Source organism: Acanthopagrus latus, chromosome 7 (genome assembly GCF_904848185.1).
Source record: "Acanthopagrus latus isolate v.2019 chromosome 7, fAcaLat1.1, whole genome shotgun sequence".
NCBI classification, from domain to species: domain Eukaryota; kingdom Metazoa; phylum Chordata; class Actinopteri; order Spariformes; family Sparidae; genus Acanthopagrus; species Acanthopagrus latus.
This window is the reverse complement of record NC_051045.1, coordinates 13,583,578-13,602,033: the sequence shown is the minus strand read 5'-3', so window position 1 is coordinate 13,602,033 and position 18,456 is coordinate 13,583,578. Positions and strand designations below refer to the sequence as shown.

General features: G+C 46.1%; 1 protein-coding gene across 1 annotated transcript; it reads left to right on the top strand.

Annotated features, from left to right (window-relative positions):
- Window positions 1–1,714: 1,714 nt before the first annotated feature.
- On the top strand, window positions 1,715–18,357 carry cttnbp2nlb (CTTNBP2 N-terminal like b). The gene is made up of 5 exons (XM_037102936.1): window positions 1,715–1,852; window positions 4,581–4,688; window positions 12,785–13,036; window positions 14,420–14,527; window positions 15,828–18,357. Exons 1-5 carry the CDS (start codon window positions 1,847–1,849, stop codon window positions 17,130–17,132), a joined length of 1,779 nt encoding a protein of 592 aa, XP_036958831.1. The 5' UTR covers window positions 1,715–1,846; the 3' UTR covers window positions 17,133–18,357.
- Window positions 18,358–18,456: the final 99 nt, after the last annotated feature.

Here is an 18,456-nt window from a genome sequence, read left to right as displayed (position 1 = left end):
GCACGCCGGCGAGGGTGGAGCTGAGAAGTTGTCACTTGTGTGCTTGGCTCAGGACACGATATAAACAGGCATGATCACATTCTCATCTCCGGGCCTTTAGACTCACGTGGTGCGTTTGATTTATGCTGCATCGATACACACTCATACCTACATCACATCAAACTCATGGCATCACAGACATTTCTGACTTACTCACGATCACACCTCATCTTCTACATTTCAGAGGTATATATTTTACTATACACTCCATTAAGATTACTTGACAGCTAAAGTAGGAGGTACCTTGCAAACTATAATTTTACTTTAAGAAGGAATCTGAATGCTTCCACCAGCAGCAAACTCAAGAGCGTTGCCATTTGTGCTATCACGTTACATCATACTCTCACATGATGATACAGGATGACTTGCAAAACAGGTTGGGACTGAGTTTGATGTGATTGTAAAATTGCAATTGTAACTGGCTGTATTGCAGTGCCTAACATCGTTCCAATATGACAGTTACTCCAGAATTATGAGACTGAACTTTGAAATGTGTCTTCATTAGAGCCTCACTTGTAGCCTACAGGAGATACATTCAAGACCGCCTGCAGAGCAGAGGGTTATTGGCAGTCTAGTGTGTGCAAAGGCGACAATGACATGCAGGTGTGTAGTGTGAGAACATTGTTGTGGAAATCACATACTTTCAGCCTCAATGGCTGCACACAATCGGCAGCAGATGCTTTGACAAAAACATCTCGTCTATCAGGTTACTGTTCCTATACCGATCAGTAAGCCAGGACTGTGAACACAAGAACGCCTTCCCTCCATCTATTCTATTTCGCTGAATGACTGGCCTACTTTTTAAATGTAAGGATATCATGTCTCTGAGCTTTTTCCCCACTGTGAACTCACACTGGCATCTGTTTGACGAAAAAACCTGAACTACTTGCTTCAATATTTTGGAGTCACGATCCCCACGTCGCTGATAAGGGCGTCAGCTGGTGTTGACCTTAAGGCTCCAATGAAAAACACATGTTTAAATAGTCTTCAGCATGTGATTGTGGGTAGACAAAGGCAGACAGTCGCAGCAGGGGAATCAAATACATGATGGCACGTGAGGATTCATTTAAATGAATGTGTTGGTTAATCAGGCTGCTGTCATTGATCCCAGGGCTGCAAACCCAAATAAGATAATAGTCTGAATACGCCAAACTGAGGAAACAGGTTGAAAGACGTGCCTGACATTCTCTCAGCATGCTCATGATGAGAGGTCATGGGCCATGTTGCCATACTGTCATCTGACCATTAAGGGGAGTTGAAACACCGTGTTGCACGATGCCAGCACCGATCTCCACCAGGAGTCAATTTTAAGAGGATTTTAAGACATGCATGTCTGTGTTCGTGGTCGTGCCTGTGCAGGAGCATGACTCACAATCGTCCTTTTAACACATTTTGGACTGTCAGAGAATTACAAATACTCCCTATTAACTTAAGTCGTTTGCTAACAACTTAAGACACTTCCTCTCATTAAAAAACGGGGGTAAACTGCGCCATCGTTAGGACGGATAAGAGCACACTTGACTGAGAAACCCAGCGACGGAGCAGAAGCTCAACACTGGACGTCCTAAACAAAGAGGTTTATCCCACAGACCCGGGAACGCCCCTCTGTCCCCGCCCCCCCAGCGAAAAGCTCGCCCGCCATTGGCCAGTGCGCGGCACTACGCCCTTTTGATTGGCTGGCGGCGTCGTCTCTGAACGTCTGTTGTTCGCCTCAGAGCGCCTGTGACAGTGGACGGCTTTGATTCACGCTGTGGTGGAGCCTCGTTTTGGGATCTGGAGAACAATTAATGCGGCCGGAACGGAGCGCATGAAGGTATGTTTACACGGAGGCGTCGTGGTGGAGCCTCTGCTTCTTGTTTCTAGTGATTCTACCTCCAATTTTGTTCTGTTTCTTGTTTTGTTTTGGGGTTTTTTTGTGAGAAAGCAAAAATGCAAAAAGTCAGACAGACAGATCGCTGATATGCGCTCCTCCTGAATGGGGCTAATTTTTCCATTTTGCATTTCTGGTTAAGTGAAACTTTACAGCCATTGCAGCAAAATAAATAAATAAATACATAAATAAATAATCGCCAGGACTTAATGCTGAGTGCTAATGTCAAAACAGCATCAAGACGGATGGTGGATGGGAGCAGCAGTCGGGTCCTGGATGCAGGGGTCCTGCGTTGAGTTCATTTTCAGGCTAATGGGTGTGTGTACTTCACTGCTATCGATGCGGCATTGATTTTACCATTATCACTCCAGGCAATCTATACAGATAAGGGCTAATTTTGTTGTGTTGTGTGATGTCCGTGACACTTGGAAATTGAACTGCATGTTGCTCAGCACGGGGAAAATAATGACAGTCCCTTGTGTGAGACAAAGGCCCGAGACGGCAGGTGGATCCTCTGCTGTTCCTCAGCAACCACTGCGATCACCGAGGCAGCAGCCTGCCCTGCACTTTGAGCACGTCAGCGCAGATCCTTCCTGGTTCCTCAGCCAAGATGACTTAAAGTTTAACCCAGGTGTTGTTTTTTGCTACACCCGAGAGAAATGACTGTGAAGAGGAAAACAGTCAACAGTGTGACACAGAGCCATTTTTTTTTTAAATTAATTTTCTTTTAGCTTGTGTTGTCAGCTGGCTTCTATCATGATTTGCTGATTTGCATAAATGTGCCATCTCATGACAGCACCATCAAGATATTTCACACTGGGCTGCCTATCAAGCCTCACGCACACACACACACACACACACACGCACACAAGCCCAAGCTGCAGCACCGATGTGGGCTGCAGAGTGGGACTCGGGGATTTACCCCCTGAGTGATGATTCCCATGGTGCGGGCATCCCTGGAATGCCGGAATGATTTTCCATGGAAGCTGATTTTTCAGATATCATGTGACACAAAGTGAGTTTGGCCTACTTTGACAGCCCAACACATCAAACACATGCTAATGTCCCAGCCAGCTTGTGTCACAGAACTGCAAGCCACCCTCGCCATCATGGCCAGTAAATATCTGCTGATTCACACTTTGATGATTTGCGGTGATCCACAAAGTGCACGCAGGAATTTGGGAGCCGCTGCAGGAAAGTAAGTTGGAGGGGAGAGGGGGAGACTGTTGCTTTCACTTTGAAAACGGAGGCCGGGCGGCAAATTCGAGGCAGGCCCAAAACAAATAAATGGGAAAACACAAGAGATGCAGATGCTTCCATGCAGGGAGCGGAGGGTCGCTAAGGCTTGAAAAAGGATTTGAATCATGTGCTGTATCCATTGCAGGGAGCGGATCTAACCTCAAATGAACACGGGGAGATTTGGGACCCAATGGATAGAGAGTGGTCGCCACCATCACAGCACCAAAATCTTCTGGAGGAATGGTGTTAATCCTCCCAGCAGAGGAACAAGTCTGAAATTGTTCTGGTAGCCTAGGGAGACACTTCATGTGGGGCTTATTTTCATTTGACACCCATCTGTTTCTTGCATGGGTTAAAGAGGCATACACACTGCATGGGAATAGCAACGGCAACAGAAGTATTGGGACTCATGTTCAGCATTTGAATAATCGCTGGTGTCAGTTTTGCTTGTGTCCTATTGCTGATCAAATCAAATAATTTAGAAAAACAACACTTTGGCTCTCATGCAGTATCCTGTCTGTAATCACCACACTGCCCCGCCCAAAACACTACCTGACTGATTACACTTCACAAACAAGGGTCAATTTGAATCTGCAGAGTTACTAAAATGATCAAATAGATGTTGGGGAGTGGAAGACAGAGTACAGAGAACTCCCATCACTGCTTTTAAGAAGTTTTAACACCAGGATTTAGATTTTTACTGCAAAGGCGGATCAGTCATCGGTCTACCTGCTCACCAATAAGCAGTATGAGACTATAAACTCTCAGGTGAGCTTTTGTTACCTGATGTCAGTTGGAGACAGGCCGATCATTATAGCCTCTGTTGTCCGACCTCACATCTTGTACACGATTATGACCTGAGAGTGACCTCATCCCGGCTTAAAAAACGGATGAAGCCAACTTTTTGTTTTCTTTTTCTCTCTTTCTTTTTAAATATAAGGGTGATGTCAGCTGTGTGAGGTGTGTTATGTCTGGTCCCAGTGACTAGACTGGACCCAGCCGATGAATCACAGGATACAGTGCACGGAGTATGATGGGGGGGTTGGAAAGTACATAAAAAGTGTGTGCCAGACAATTACGTTTGCCTAACTCTGCTGGTATTTGGAGCACACACTGAACCTTTCGCAGTGGACAGTGCAGACTGAATGGAGCAGGCAGCTGTCCTCAGTCCCTCAGCAACTTAACATGCAGATATGCTAATGGCTTCCTGTTTATAACTCTGAGCACAGCCCAATGAGGCCACAGATGGGACCCCGAGTCCCATCCAGTATCAGCTCCGTGCCGCTCACTCACTCCCTCAAAATGAACTCAGACATGCTGCCACTTAAATCCATTTATAATACCCAGAAGCTTGTTTAACTCTTGGAATAACTCTTCATTAAGATTACCTCTTTTCTCTTTTTCCCCTCTGTCTCTCTCTCTGTCTCTTAAGGATGAGAAGATGAACGTGGAGGCTCTGAGCAGGGCAGAGCTGCTGACTCTCCTCAGTATCTTGGAGGGAGAGCTGGAGGCCCAGGATGTGGTCATACACGCCCTCAGGGTGAGTTGGCCGCCGATACGCACGGACTGGACACGTGTCTTGTCGCGGCACACCTCACACATATAACTAATCGTAACTGGGAAATTATGTAAGAGCCGACTCTGCAACAACCCATGAAATAATAATACGCTCTTTCACCCACCTTTACCGAAGACATCCATGGACACTAAATGAACATGTTCCAGCATATTAACCCCCCCCTCGAAAAGAATGTGAGCTGACAGGGAGGGGACGTGTAAACAGGAAAACACGGAAGTAGAGCTAGTAAAGACAATGGCACAGGAGTCATTCGGTTTTCCCAGGCCTTTCATTCCACCGAGCACTGACATTATTTCCGATCACAACAGAGGAAAAAAAAAAATCTGTATTCCTCTTTTTCAACTTCACATTCGGGCCCTACACAGAACACAGACCCAGATATGTCGCCTTTGTGTCGACGCCCAGTTCAGACCAACTGCAGTTCTTACCTGTTGTTTCTCAAATGTGTCGTGAGTGTTTTGGGGGGGTTTTTTTTGGGCTCACATTAGTTTTAATCCAGGAATATCCGCCTGCTGCTAAGCAGAAACAAAATGTTCCCCGAGGAGGCGGACTTTGGTGGCTACTTGGTACCTTGCCTAGGCTGCATAGTTTAAATCCTTGTAATAGTTGTTTGGCTCTGACGCTCAGCTGCATCCAACCGTGTAGGGAGCACTTAGCAAATACTCGGAAGATGCAGTTTTCCAAGTCGGTCAGAGATTGAAGTGCATTTCCACTAATTGATATGAAGACACAGACACCTCAGACCACCTCTGATACCAAGACATAACATAGTATTTAAGATATCCGTGATAGTCAAGAATAAGAAAAAACTCTTATCATGTTGATAATACAGATATGATAAAACTGTGAAAAAAATAATCCAGCAGCCTCTCAAAAAAATTCTCACTTCTTTATGTTCTTGCTTTGGCGTAGTAGGTGGTGGTGCCGTACCTTAAAGGATAAATCTACCCAACAAAACAAAAACTCAGTCATTATCTGCTCACTCTCATGCCAGTGGAAAAACAGTGTTGCTGCAGTCTCCTCGACAGCTGAAAAACCAAACCAAAAAACCCTATAGCTTGTCTGGTAGAATCCAACTGATTTTTAAAGCCACACTTTCACTCTCCACACGTGGCTGAGCTTGAGCTTGTGCACCCACTTCAGATAAGGCTTTCAGCTAAGTAGCGAGAGTGAAGATTTAGCTTCAAAAAGGGTGCGAATTAGGTCATTTCCAATGAAGCTGGGATCGCCAACTTTCCGGAGACTCTGATTGCGCTGGATGAACTGTATTGATCCTTTCATGGGTTTAATTTTTTCAGTTTCACTTTTGCATTTTAAAACAAGTCTCCAGGTACTTTAGTTGTTAAGGAGAATGCTGCAACGCATTGGTGATCCTGTAATGCTGGTTGCTACCCACAACCAAAGTGCCAAAAAAGAAGAAGCAGTGATCAGCTAGCTTTACACTACTAGAGTTTAGATTGTCGCCTAATGTTTAAAGATGACTTCTGTCACAAGTGTTTGGGCCTAACTGTCTCCCTCCGTGCCTCTGGCCCGCCTTTCACACTGGTGACCGCAGCAGCCCTTGACTCATTGTCTGAAGTCGTGATCGAAGCTGTGACGAGGACAAGTAGCAACAGTGACTGTCTCGGTCCAACAAACAGGCTTTGATGAGGAAGTTTATCTAGCCAGAGAGCGAGGCTTTAATCATGAGACCTGAGGGCCTGAGGGGAAGCTGCTCTAACCGACGCCGGCTCGGATGCATCTTCGGTGGCGTCTGTCCAGATCTGACGCATGCAGGGTTTGAGCCGAAACTCAACGCGCGCACACACACACACACATAGTCATTACCTCAGGACAAATGTACAGTCGCCTTGTTGTCTGAACTTCTCCTCTTTCCATATCTCTACTTATACTGCTCCCCCCCATCCTCCCCATCTCCTCCTTCTTATTTCCTCACACACAGCCACATTACGGGGGGTCTTTCATCTTTGACCATGACCCATGTCCTATCTGCCCACTCACTCTAACACACACACACACACACAAACACACAGACACACACTCTGGTGGTCTCTTGTGGGCCAGTTAGAGGCTGCGGTGTTTATTGTGGAAAGGATGTACAGAGTTGTAGGCTCAAATCACTGACTTCCCTTCTACCCACTGGGGGTGTGTATACCATTTTGACTGAGTGGTCCATGTTAGGGCAGAGTGTGTGCATGACATGTGGCTGCAGGAGGAGGGTTGATAGTGGTCCAATACAGTCCGATATCGAGCTCTGTCTCTGAGGTACTGTCTGCCCCCCCCTTTGCTCATTTCCTAGCCTGGATCTTGATTTGCCACAGTGTTTTTCTCTGACTATAGCTCTCCCTTCTCACTGCGTGCAGCTTAAATACTGCATTAACCAAATTCGCTGTGTTGACTTGCATGTGAGGAGGGTTGTGAAAAAGGCAGGGAGGCTCTCCAATCTAAACTTTTAGATATTTCCTCCTCTCCGCAGCAAGTACTTGGGATGCCTCTAGATCGCTCGGGACAACCGCACTCAGGCACTTTTTTTTTTTTTTTTTTTTTTTTTTTTTTTAACCCTTCCTTCCCACCCAGAAACCCCTGAGGACTTGGAAGTTTATCAGTGTTTGCCTACATTACTCATAAGGATGGTGTCACCTTTGGGGCTTGTCTCTACAGATTGTTGATCACACTGTTTTTGGCTCTCGTCACCAAGGACACAGATAAGCAGTTTTTTATGAGAGGGAACATTCCTGAGAACTTGACACCAGAAACAGGTCCTGCATTCCAACAGGAGTGGCATATCTGTTGAATAGGTGATAGAATAGATTTATGTCAATATTGGAAATAATGCTGTTATTATGTTCGGTTTACTGACCTGAATCCATCGTAGAGGCAAGTTCTCAGCAGCTAAAACCGCTTTAACTTCTACATATCGCTGTTTGACAGTGGTTTCTTTTATTCTCACTGGCAACCGCGTTTGCGTGGTGTGGTTCGAATGTTCCAGTCAAGCTCAGCAGGGTCAGTTTTGTTTTTCAAATGATGTCACATCCTGTAATCCTAAAAATGCTTTATCTATTTCTGCAGGCTGACGTCTTTTCCTGACTCCATAGAAAACAATAGGGCCTAGCAAGAGTGTGCTGTTCAGATAAGATTGTGTATTCTGTCACTGTACAAGAATCACTGCCCAATTTGGACATGTTGTCAAGATTGGCGAAGGGAAAATATGATTAAAGCAGAAAACTACACAGCAAAGCGGTGCCTGTCTATAACACTGCAGTGCACACTGGTGTATGATGTCAGCAAAGCTCCTCCAAATCAATAGCTTGAGCCCCGGGGGCCTGCGAGAGTAAAGCTCCCTGACCTGAATGTTTGGTTGACATCAAAGCGTCCCCAATAGTAGCTTCTTACTTTTATTGTTCAAAACGGTTGCACAGAACCACACACCCACACACGGCACACCACGCACATGTCATTGGTCGGATGCCTTTTGTCTGGAAGGCTCCCCTATCTTTAGATCCAGAAGGGTGGATACCTGTAATGGTAAAAAAAACAAAAACTCCACCCTTTGGAGCTGTTTGCACTGAACAGGAGAGTATTTGCCTGCTACAAATAAAATAGGGATATCAGAAGTCAGGCCAAACCGAGTCTGAGATAAGGAAAAATTGCCGCTTCTTCAGTGAAGTTTCTTGCCTGTGTCTCCATCTTCCCGACAGCTAATTCCATTTGTTTTTTTTTTTTGTTTGTTTTTTTTTCCAAGAAATACCTGAGCACTTCCTCGTTCCTCCTAATGATAGGCTGTGCTTCTCGAAAGAGCACCGCCTGACCAAAGGGTGAGAGCACCTGCTGCCATGTTTCATCAGAAGACCAATGATGATAGCGTCTGAGGCTGTTAAACATTACTGGGAAGTTGTCTCATTGCACGGCCCATAAAGTAAAACAAGGTTTTTGTTTGGCGTCTGCCCAGTTATCTTAGTGCCATCTGTGGCTAATGTGTGGGTGGGAGGTGTGGAGGGTACAGCTTAAGCCGTAAGTACACCTTAGCTTACTCTTGGAAAAAAAAAAAAAGCAAACACTTAAAATCTCATCTCTCTCTCTCTCTCTCTCTCTCTCTCTCTCTCTCTCTCTCTCTCTCTCTCTCTCTCTCTCAACCTTGAAACAACAGCATGATCCCTCACTGGCTTCCCAAATTGCCGACATAGTGTTTAAAGCTGGGAACAACTGATGCCTAGTGGTTCTGCATCAACTGGACAAACTAATCAGTGTAACCTTGACTAACTGAAGTAAATGTACCAACGTGTGCTGTGCTGCTATAAATGAAAAGGGTGTCTACAAAGGCCCTCTTTCTCTTTCTCTCTCTCACCCACACCTCTTCTCTGCACTGTCTGCGCCAGGAACAAACGACTAATATGGCTTTCCGTGCACTTATTATAAGCCTTGCTTTTAGGTTTCTGTTTTGTACAAATGATGAAAAGATGTGGGCCTGATCCAGGGGCTGCCGCTGTATTAGTAGTCTACCCCAGGTCAGTTCAGGACCAAAATGACAAATGTTTTCACTCTCCGAATCTCAGTTAATCAGAGATGGAGAGACACCATGATGTTAGGCACTGAACTGAATCTTATGAGAAATTCGGCCGATAGGTAATTCAGCTTCCATTCGAGACACTGTTTGATATGTTCTTGGAGTTTCCCCAGCTGACTGTTCTGTAATTTGTTAATGCTCTAATGCCCAGCACACAACAAAATGGGTCAGAGCCCTCTGTGTCCGTTTGAGTTTGCAGCCTCACCAGCTCTGTTAAATCAGATGTGACTGCCAGTGGACTGATACCCCTCACCTGCCAAGGACTGTTATTCAACACGGCTGACAAGTGGTCCATTGACTGTTTCCTTCTCTTACAGAAGTAGAGCAGAGTAATTGTCCACTCCCCAGGAGATAAGCTGCACTGCTGAAGTCTTTGCTGCTTCTTCATCCAAGAAAGCTCTGAGGCCAGAGTCATAAATCTGATCAGGATCCAACACCAGTGTGCCTGCGTCTGACCTACTGTCCTCTTTTCCTCTCTCAAACAATTGCCCAACACTGTGCTAGGATATTTGGATTGGGCCGGGTGGGGGCTAGCTGGTTAGCATGCTAACTCCAGTAGCTATCTCTGAAAACCAAAATTGCTATTTCTTAACATTTTGTTGACAGCTTTAGCTATTGTAGCTATCTGTCATATTCATCCTCATAACAAATGGGGGGCAGCATATCCACTCAGTAACGGCTTTCTGCTGCTAACTGTTGCTGCTGTTTGCCCAGTTAGCCGCCCAGATTGGGAACAAGGGGACCAGGGGAGTGTTGACACTGCTAGTGGGATACATGAATGGGATGGGGCTAGCTTGTTAGCAGGCTGACTTCAGTTGATATCTCTGAAACACAATTAATCAAAATTTCAAAACTGCTAATTCTACACTTCCTGATGATGAATTTTGATGCTTTTACATTTTTTTTTACACATTGCTGATTTAACCAGAGGGGAATGTTGGAGCACCCTGATGCGTTGTCCTGGGTCCTCTTGTTGCGAAGCCTTATGCACAGGACACGAAATTCCACGAAAGAAGCTTTTCATATCTGACAGGCCCGGGCCTGCTGTCCTTTTGTCTCTATGTCTAACAGTTCTCCTGGAGAGCGGACTAATTCACCAGGAATGCATACATTTCCCATAACCCCCACTGCAAAGCGTCTTTATTTGAGACATTACGCTGCAGACAGCCCGTCACGCTAAGAGCCACTTAGGCAGACATGTGGCAGCTGTGCTCGTAGATGAACGTGCAATACTGTAAATATGTCTAAGAATGCGTATTCATCTTCATTTTATGATAGCGATTTTGTTCTTTCAGCATGATTTTAGGAGCCAGATTAAGGGCTAAACAGTCCATTTGTAAGAGGAGATGTGCACTCAATACCATTCAGAGCAGTAATTTTGTCCTTGCTGGAAGCTTACCTCATTGTTTGAGAGTCATTACAGAGGCTCACTAAGGTAACAGGACTCCCTGGCTCTTTTCAGCTCACACAAGGACATGATTGTGCCCTGAGGCTGTAGCTAACTGACTGACAGAGACTTTTTCCAGGTGAAAAGCATCAGATTGTCTTCCACACCTCGTTAAAGCTGCGAGAATGCATCGGAGGATACAGGCTGTTGAGGAAGGTACCCAAGTACCCGAGCACAAACTTTTTTGATCGCACCACATTGCATGAAATTGTGGAGGAATTCTTGCATGCTCGATGAAAGTTAAAAAGGCATACAGCGGGAAAAGGTGGAGTAGCAGCATGTAACACAGACCTTCCAGTGACTTGGTTGGAGAGGCGTTTGTCATCAGTAGTCGGGCAGAAACGAGAGCTCTGCAGCAGAGAGGGTTTGCTTGTGGTGCCCTCTCATAAAGAAAAGCACACTCTGTCATTATGATCAGAACTCTATCCCAAGAAAACCACGGGAGACTAGCTAGGACTCACACACACACACACACACACACACACACACTTGCGCACACAATCCAATCTCAGCCCGGCCCTTAATGGTCTGTTTAAACAGTTATTTACCTCAGGAAGCTGCAGCTTTGTCCCCGAGCTTGATGAAAAGAGCCTCACAGCTTTACTCCAAAGCCCAGCACAAAAACATGAGCGCACAGCCACAAGTAAACATAGTACACTCAGACTTTTTACACACGTACACATTTATATTCACACAATAAAAAAAAAGGGGGAAAAGAGACGACACATGCTATACTCGTACCCACTCCCACACACTGAGGCCTACTGGGTCAGCCATAGAGACAATGAAGGAGACTGAAGGCATTGAGACAGTGTCTTTGTTGAAGTCCTGTAATCTCTTCACTGAGGGTCACATTCTTTGTTCAGCGGGAGAAAGAGCCTCAAATACAGCCTCCTTACTGATGCCCTCAGGATGTGTGTGCGTGTTGTGTGTGTGTGTCGGTGTGTGTGTGTGTCGGTGTGTGTATTTGTGCTGCCACAGCGTGTGAAAAAATAGCGACTGACAGAGAGGCGGAAGTGAAGGGAGGCATTTTTCTGAGAAATGTTGATGAACAGGCAGAGGAATGCACTGCCATGCATGTTTGGGCAGGGGGACGGAGGGAGGCCTGAGAACCAGGGTGTCTGATGAGGGCTGCGACGAGACAGCGACGGTTGTCCCGAAAGGCACGCAGGGTGAACTCCGCCCCCGCCAGCTGACCCTGCATGCCTCGTGAGCTCAAACCCAACTCGCTGTATGCGGCTAACGAGACGTCATGACGTTGTATCAGGGTGACGCGGAGCGAGGTCACAACAGGGTCCCATCAGGTTTCACACTGACGTTAGCTGAGCTGCAACATTTTGTCCCTCGGGATCTCATTTTTGCCCTCAAACAAGTGTCCTATCGCTTTTTATTCAATGATAATTGATAACGGCATAATCTAAGGTCTTCGTTCGAAACAGCTCTATGTGTGCGTCTGATCTCATGCCCAGTCTTTCACCCCTGCGTCCCAGGGGAGGAGTTAACATCTGCCCCTGGTGGGGGTTTGACAGCCGTGCCTCACCTCTTTGTGTTTGGGTTGAGGGGAAGAGACCATCTGCTTGTGCTCACACTGACAATAACATCAGTTTGCACAGATTTCCTGCACACACACACACACACACACACACACACACACACACACACACACACACACAAACCTACTATGGTGATACATAAAGTTATTACATAAAAGCTCTTCTGTTGCGCGCAAGTGTGTGTGTGTGTTTTCGTACAGTATGTTTGAAATGAGCTGCTTTGTGTTTGTCTTGGCGCTGGCAGTCAGGCCTCATGTTATCTTCTCACCACATTTTTTCCTGTGCTGCAGTGTGGAAAGGAGACACTGACGTACACAAACACACTGGTCAATGTTTTCTGCCCAGTCAGGACTGAACATGTGCTCGGATTATCATGCGCAACAACGTCACCTGCCGTCTTATTGCCACTACGTTGCCTTCTTTGCTAAAAACTGTGTAGTGCAAGTTAAAGTAACACTAACACGTGTGCTATATGTTTGTGTGTATCCATCAGGCTCAGCACAGAGACACTTTCGTCCAGGAGCGTTACGGCCAGTATGACCTCAGCGATCCATTCCTGGCCCTGCAGCGGGACAGCGAGCCCGAGGAGCGCCAGAACACGCTCACCCAGCCTCACGCGCACCTCCAGGGTCGGGCGGTGGGCCCAAACCCTCTGGCTGTGCTTAAGCTGGTCATGGCCCACTGCAAGAGGATGCAGGAGAGGATGATGGGACAGTTGGCCGCTGCTGAAAGCAGACACAGGAGGGTGAGAGGCGACGCACGCTCGCATGCGATTAACACACTTTCGTAGCTCCACAGCTCGTCCGTCTCAAACGTGCGTGCGGGGACGATGCCGCAGTCAGCCAGCCAGTGTCAGACTGCAGCACACACTTGTATAATAGGCTTGTTGTGTGTGTGAATGTATGCGTGTTTCTATTGGTCCCCGTTATTCAGCTGCAGACTTGGCTTGGAGGAGCGAGGCAGACAGACAGCAGCCGCACACAGGGGGTGATAAGGAGCTTTATCAGAGCAGAGAGGACGCCCCGTCATAAACACTGAAGCTATAGAATGTCTTATTAGTGACAGTTAAAACATTCCAACGCTGCACAGTTTAGTCCGTCTGTTTAAAAGCCCGACAGGCATGTCTGCTTCAAGACACAAGTTTTCAACACATTGCATTGTTATGATGTAATGAGTTTTTAGTTAACACCTACAGTTACATCTGATAAATTGCCACAGACCTGGGATATGGGTTTACAACAGTGGCATCGCGCTCAGAAACTGTGTGGGAGGGCCAAATCACACACAGTATCTGCATGATGTTGCTTTAAACCTGGTATTTCTGCATAGTCACAGATTAAAGTTAGGCTTCACTAACATTACTAGAATTATACTGTTTGTAGAATTAGATTCAAGGGGTGGCTGCGTAGCATCGCCTCGGACTCATGCGATCCGAACATGTCCAAAAACTCCAGAGCCTCGTTCAGTCAAGAAGTCCACTTTAGAAAAAAAAAAAGAAGAAAAAAAAGAAAGATGTAAGCACTTAAAAACAGCATTTATGCTGTGGTTGGGAAAAAAACAAACTGTTTGTTCCCCCTCGCTGCTTAATTGGGAACAAACAGCAGCAATCCGACTTCACCAAACATCACATTTATATAATCACAAAGACAAAAAAAAACAAAAAAAAAAACAATCTATTCTGGCTCTAATTACAGTAAATTGCTTATGTTGTTGCACAAAAGAAGCATCACATTGTGCATCCGCATTCACTCGACGCCAGGCGCTCCATTTAGTCGTATGAATCACTTTACTTCAAAATTGGGGATTTTTGTGTGAGTATATTTTTAGGGTGATGACATCACTGGTCCCAAAATATAATTGGGAAAACATTGTGACGCTTCGTTTGAATCCACAATAGAAGCTTGTAATGAAATGGAGGCTCTGCATCATGGGCTGATTTGTCGGGGGGGACACGTGTCACAGCTGCCATACTTTGCCGTGCAGGGAACTTCTTGTAAGGAAAATAAATCAAAGAGAGGTAATTAGCTAGTTTGAGAGGGATGTAAAATTCATGCACTGAAACCCGAAGCCAGAAATCCATCTGCGTGTCGCGTCATATAATTGTTTCATCGGGCTGTATCTTTGATAGATGATAGCTGACCTGGAGGAGGAGAAACGGCGGCGTGCCCAAGAAGCGGCGCACAGCGATGACTTCACCTTCATGCTGCGGACAGAGAGAGACAAACTGCTGCAACAGGTATGACTGACGTGTAATAGATCAAGAAGTGTACTGTGAGCCTCAGCAGGACTGGTGCTCACAGATCTCGCTCGCTGATGGATGAGCACATCTGCTGGGAAAGATTTTTTCTGCCTCCCTTTCCCCTCTCCTCTCCCCGGCTGCACAGTGTGGTTCATAGTGGCGGCTGTAAGATGGAAGGTGCGGTCTTTGTGTAACTCAGTAGGGTGGAGAGGGCCTGCCCTGTTACAGTGCAGACACACACAGGCAGCCGTACGCAAAAGAACAGGGCTGTTCCATAGGAAACACAGGAGGAAGAGGCCATTGTTTAGTTGTGCAGCGGCCGTGGGGCTTTATGGCCCCAGGAAACCTGAGATAATGGATGTCCATGTCTGACGCAAGGTCAGCTCACGCACGCAGCGCTGTGCGCACACAATCAGCCGCTGTACAAGCTTCGCTCGAGGGCCTTATGTAAGACAGGGGTTCCTGAGTGTCTCCCACTCTTCCTCAAGCTTTCCCGCACGTGTTGTTTTTTGTCCACGAATCATGCACCCGATTGTGTTTCATCACCTCCCATTTCCCTCCATTACTCATCAAAGCTTTTAAGCTGCGTAGTCACCGTTTACTGACCTCATGGCAAGCTGAACTTTCCATAAACATGCCCTGCAAGCAAATAATTATTTAACAAGGCAGAACATGAACAACTGCATGTCTTCCTCTGCCTTTTAATGCTGAAACAGCACAAACGGTCCTTCATCCCCTTTCTTACTTCTGTTTGACTCAAGTGGACCTCATGTAAACATATTTACTAGACACTATGTAAGGGAATTTGATCGCCTGACAAAGGATGTCAGTCATTTTGAACCTCAGTGGTTTGTGTGAGCCTTATTTTTTATAAACTTTGTGTCTAATCAACCAAATAATACATGTTTTGATCTGTTTCAGATCAGCTATGTGAATAAAACTGTGAAGACGTTAGAGCCAGGATCATTGACATTGTCGGCAAACAATGGAAAAATGGAAAAAAATACTTTGAAAGTAGGCCTAAAATGGGGAGAAATGAGGTCCATTCAACCATTTGTACAAAGACAGTCAGCTGCTGCCAACTCAATTATAGTAACTAGTGTGGTTCAAAAAACATATCAGAATGTTTTACTCAGAAAACTCCTTTTTTGAAAACTGTTATTTTAAAAAGAGGGGGGATTGTTTCCCAGCCTGTGTTGGGTCTCATGTAAAGCGGTGCTCTTTTGCCTCCTTGTGGCCACATTTGGAAAAGCTCCATCACACACTGACTCCTTCATCTCTCTCCCTCTCTCTCCAGTTGGAGGTGGAGCGTGCAACTGTGCGAAGGTTAGAGATGGAGCATGAACAGGCAGTCAGCCAGGCGGAGGAGTCGCTGTCCCAGCAGCAGCAGCTCTCCTCGTCTCTGACCCTTGAGCTCCAGAAAGCCAGCGGCCTGGCCCAGGAGGAGGCTCAGAAGGTCTCCCAACTCCGCACCTTGCTCCAAGAGGAGACCGGTGCACTGGAGAAGCTCCGGGGGGTTCTCGAAGACGAGAAGAGCAGGGCAGCCCAGCTGGAGGCCGGGTCTAAGAGGCAGCTGGCCGAGTTCGACGCAGAGCGCGAGCAGATGAAGGCCAGGATCAGCCAAGAGGAGGAGAGGAGTCGGGAGCTCGAGAGACAGCTGGAGGAGCTTAGGAAGAGGTTAATTGAAGCAGGTGGATGTAAAGGGGAGGTAAAGGAGGATGTGACAGAGGTGAAAGAGTCGCTTTCCAAGTCGATGGTGGTGTCCACCTCTGTTCAGACCGAGCCAGACGGCAAGGCAACTGTCGCTCCCAAATCTGCCTCACTGTCAAAGGTCAACGGCTATCACATTCATAAAGAGACAGAGCTGCCACAGGAAGGCAGGGGAGCAGAAAATGGAGGGGTGATGGAGAATCCAGGAGGAGGACTTTTACATTCTCCTCTTCACATTCATCCTCACCCTCACCCTCAGTCCCCCTCCAGCACAGCCTCCTCCTCCCTCTCCTCTTCCCCCATCTCTTCCCCTGTTCTTGCCAAGCGCCTGGGCAGCCCGGGCTTCCATCAGTCCTCCTACCAGGCTGGAGTCAACCAGCGCTTCCAGGCCGCCAGGCACAAGTTCCAGAGCCAGGCCGAGCTGGAGCAGCATCAGCACAGTGGCCCGCTCTCCCCCAGGGACCTCTCCCCCACCACTTCTTCCGTCCCTCCCCCACCAGAGCACAGCACCGCCAAGCAGCTGGCCCGCAACACTGTCACTCAGGTGCTGTCCCGCTTCACCAGCCAGCAGGCTGGCGTCAAGCTGGCACCAATCAGCAGCTCGCCATTTGGTACAGACTACCGCAACATAGCAGCATCGCCTCCTGGGGGGAGGTCCCCTATTTCAGGGCCTCTGTCTCCGGGCATCCGTTCCCCCCTCACTCCCCGATCAGAGAAGACCCATCCGCCTCCTATCCCTCCCAAGAAGCCAGGCATGAGTCCAACTCCAGGCTCCCCAAGTCACCTTAGTCGGACCAGCCTCTTCCCAGAGCTGACAGGGAACTGTGGACACAGCAATAGTGGGCAGGAGGGAGCCAAGGAGCCTGACCTGCTTTTGTCTTCTAGCAGCTAACTAAATGAGTCAGGCCCAAACCAACAGTTACTGTATTCTCCATCCTGAAACCCACCTCATAGAACTAACATCTAGATGTATAGACGACACTCCAAAGCTGGACTGGTTCAGACACATTTAATTTTGTTAACTTGAAGAACCATTGGAAAAGAAATATTTGAAATAAAATGTAGTATATTATGGATTTTCTTGATTTGATTTAATATTTCTATTAACAATCATGCCTTTATTCCTTTTATATCGATTTTTGTCAAAGTTTTAAGTTTTAGATTATAAATATTTATGTTATTTTCCACATTAGCCCTGTATTTAGGGTATTTGAAAAAAACAAAAACAAAAAAGATATATATATATAAAAAAAAAAACAAAGACCTGTTTGGTCTCAAAGAAAGAAAGAGATTTTGCAACACTTCTTTCCGCTTTCTTTTAATGCTCAGATCGTCTCGCTTAGAATCAAAAGACAACGACTTGGAAGCAGAACTGTATAACAAGTTGAAGGGCTAACATACAGGATATGGATGTAAAGTAAAGCGAATGTGTAGCTTTCAACCTTTTCACAATAAACTAGTGAGTAGTTTTGATACGTTTTTTCTAATGCAGTTGTTGTGGAGGGGGTCCATGAAAACAATGTTGTACTGTATGACTGGTTTAAAGAATTTCTCTCGATGAATGAACTACACATGCATGTTCTGATTTCTTTTTCTATTGAACTTGTCATGAATACACTGAATCTCGTCTTGAAAAGGGAGAGCACACTTTGTACTACATTACTGTGAGATTCATTGTCTACACTTTGTGATATTTTGTTCAGGGAAGCTTAATCCACCCAAATCAAAGGACCATTGGTGATGACTATGTGATAACCCTTTTGGGATATTCCATGAATGGACATATTGAAAATGCTACTGTAAATGTCTCTATAGCATCTGTCAAATAGTTTACTTATTGTCTCGTGTCTTGCTCTAACAGTGCTACACATCAGATGATTGTTTTAGATTTACCATGTTTTTATTTTGTTTTTTTTTAAATTTCTGGCTTTGAAACCAAGAACTGATTGAAAGCGATTGCTATTTTTGCCAATCAGTCTCAACTTGTAGCTTGTCTGTCTTTTTGTTTCTTTTTACACCATTTGTATGTCTAACTCAGCTGTCTCTAGTAAATGTGCATATCATGATCACCTTCGAGATCTAGCGGTTTTAAATAAATTGAACATGCCTTAAAATGACAGTTTACAGGTGTCAGCAGTTTTTCTATTAAACAACTTTCAGCTGGTAGTCCTCTCAATGAGGTCCGACAATGTTGAAGGAAAAATAACAGTCTAGCC

What these genes read in the sequence shown, in the direction of transcription:
- cttnbp2nlb (XM_037102936.1), top strand. An exon ending in CTGAAAGCAGACACAGGAGG is followed by an intron (nt 13,037 to 14,419) that starts GTGAGAGGCGAC and finishes TATCTTTGATAG; the next exon opens with ATGATAGCTGACCTGGAGGA. An exon ending in GAGACAAACTGCTGCAACAG is followed by an intron (nt 14,528 to 15,827) that starts GTATGACTGACG and finishes CTCTCTCTCCAG; the next exon opens with TTGGAGGTGGAGCGTGCAAC.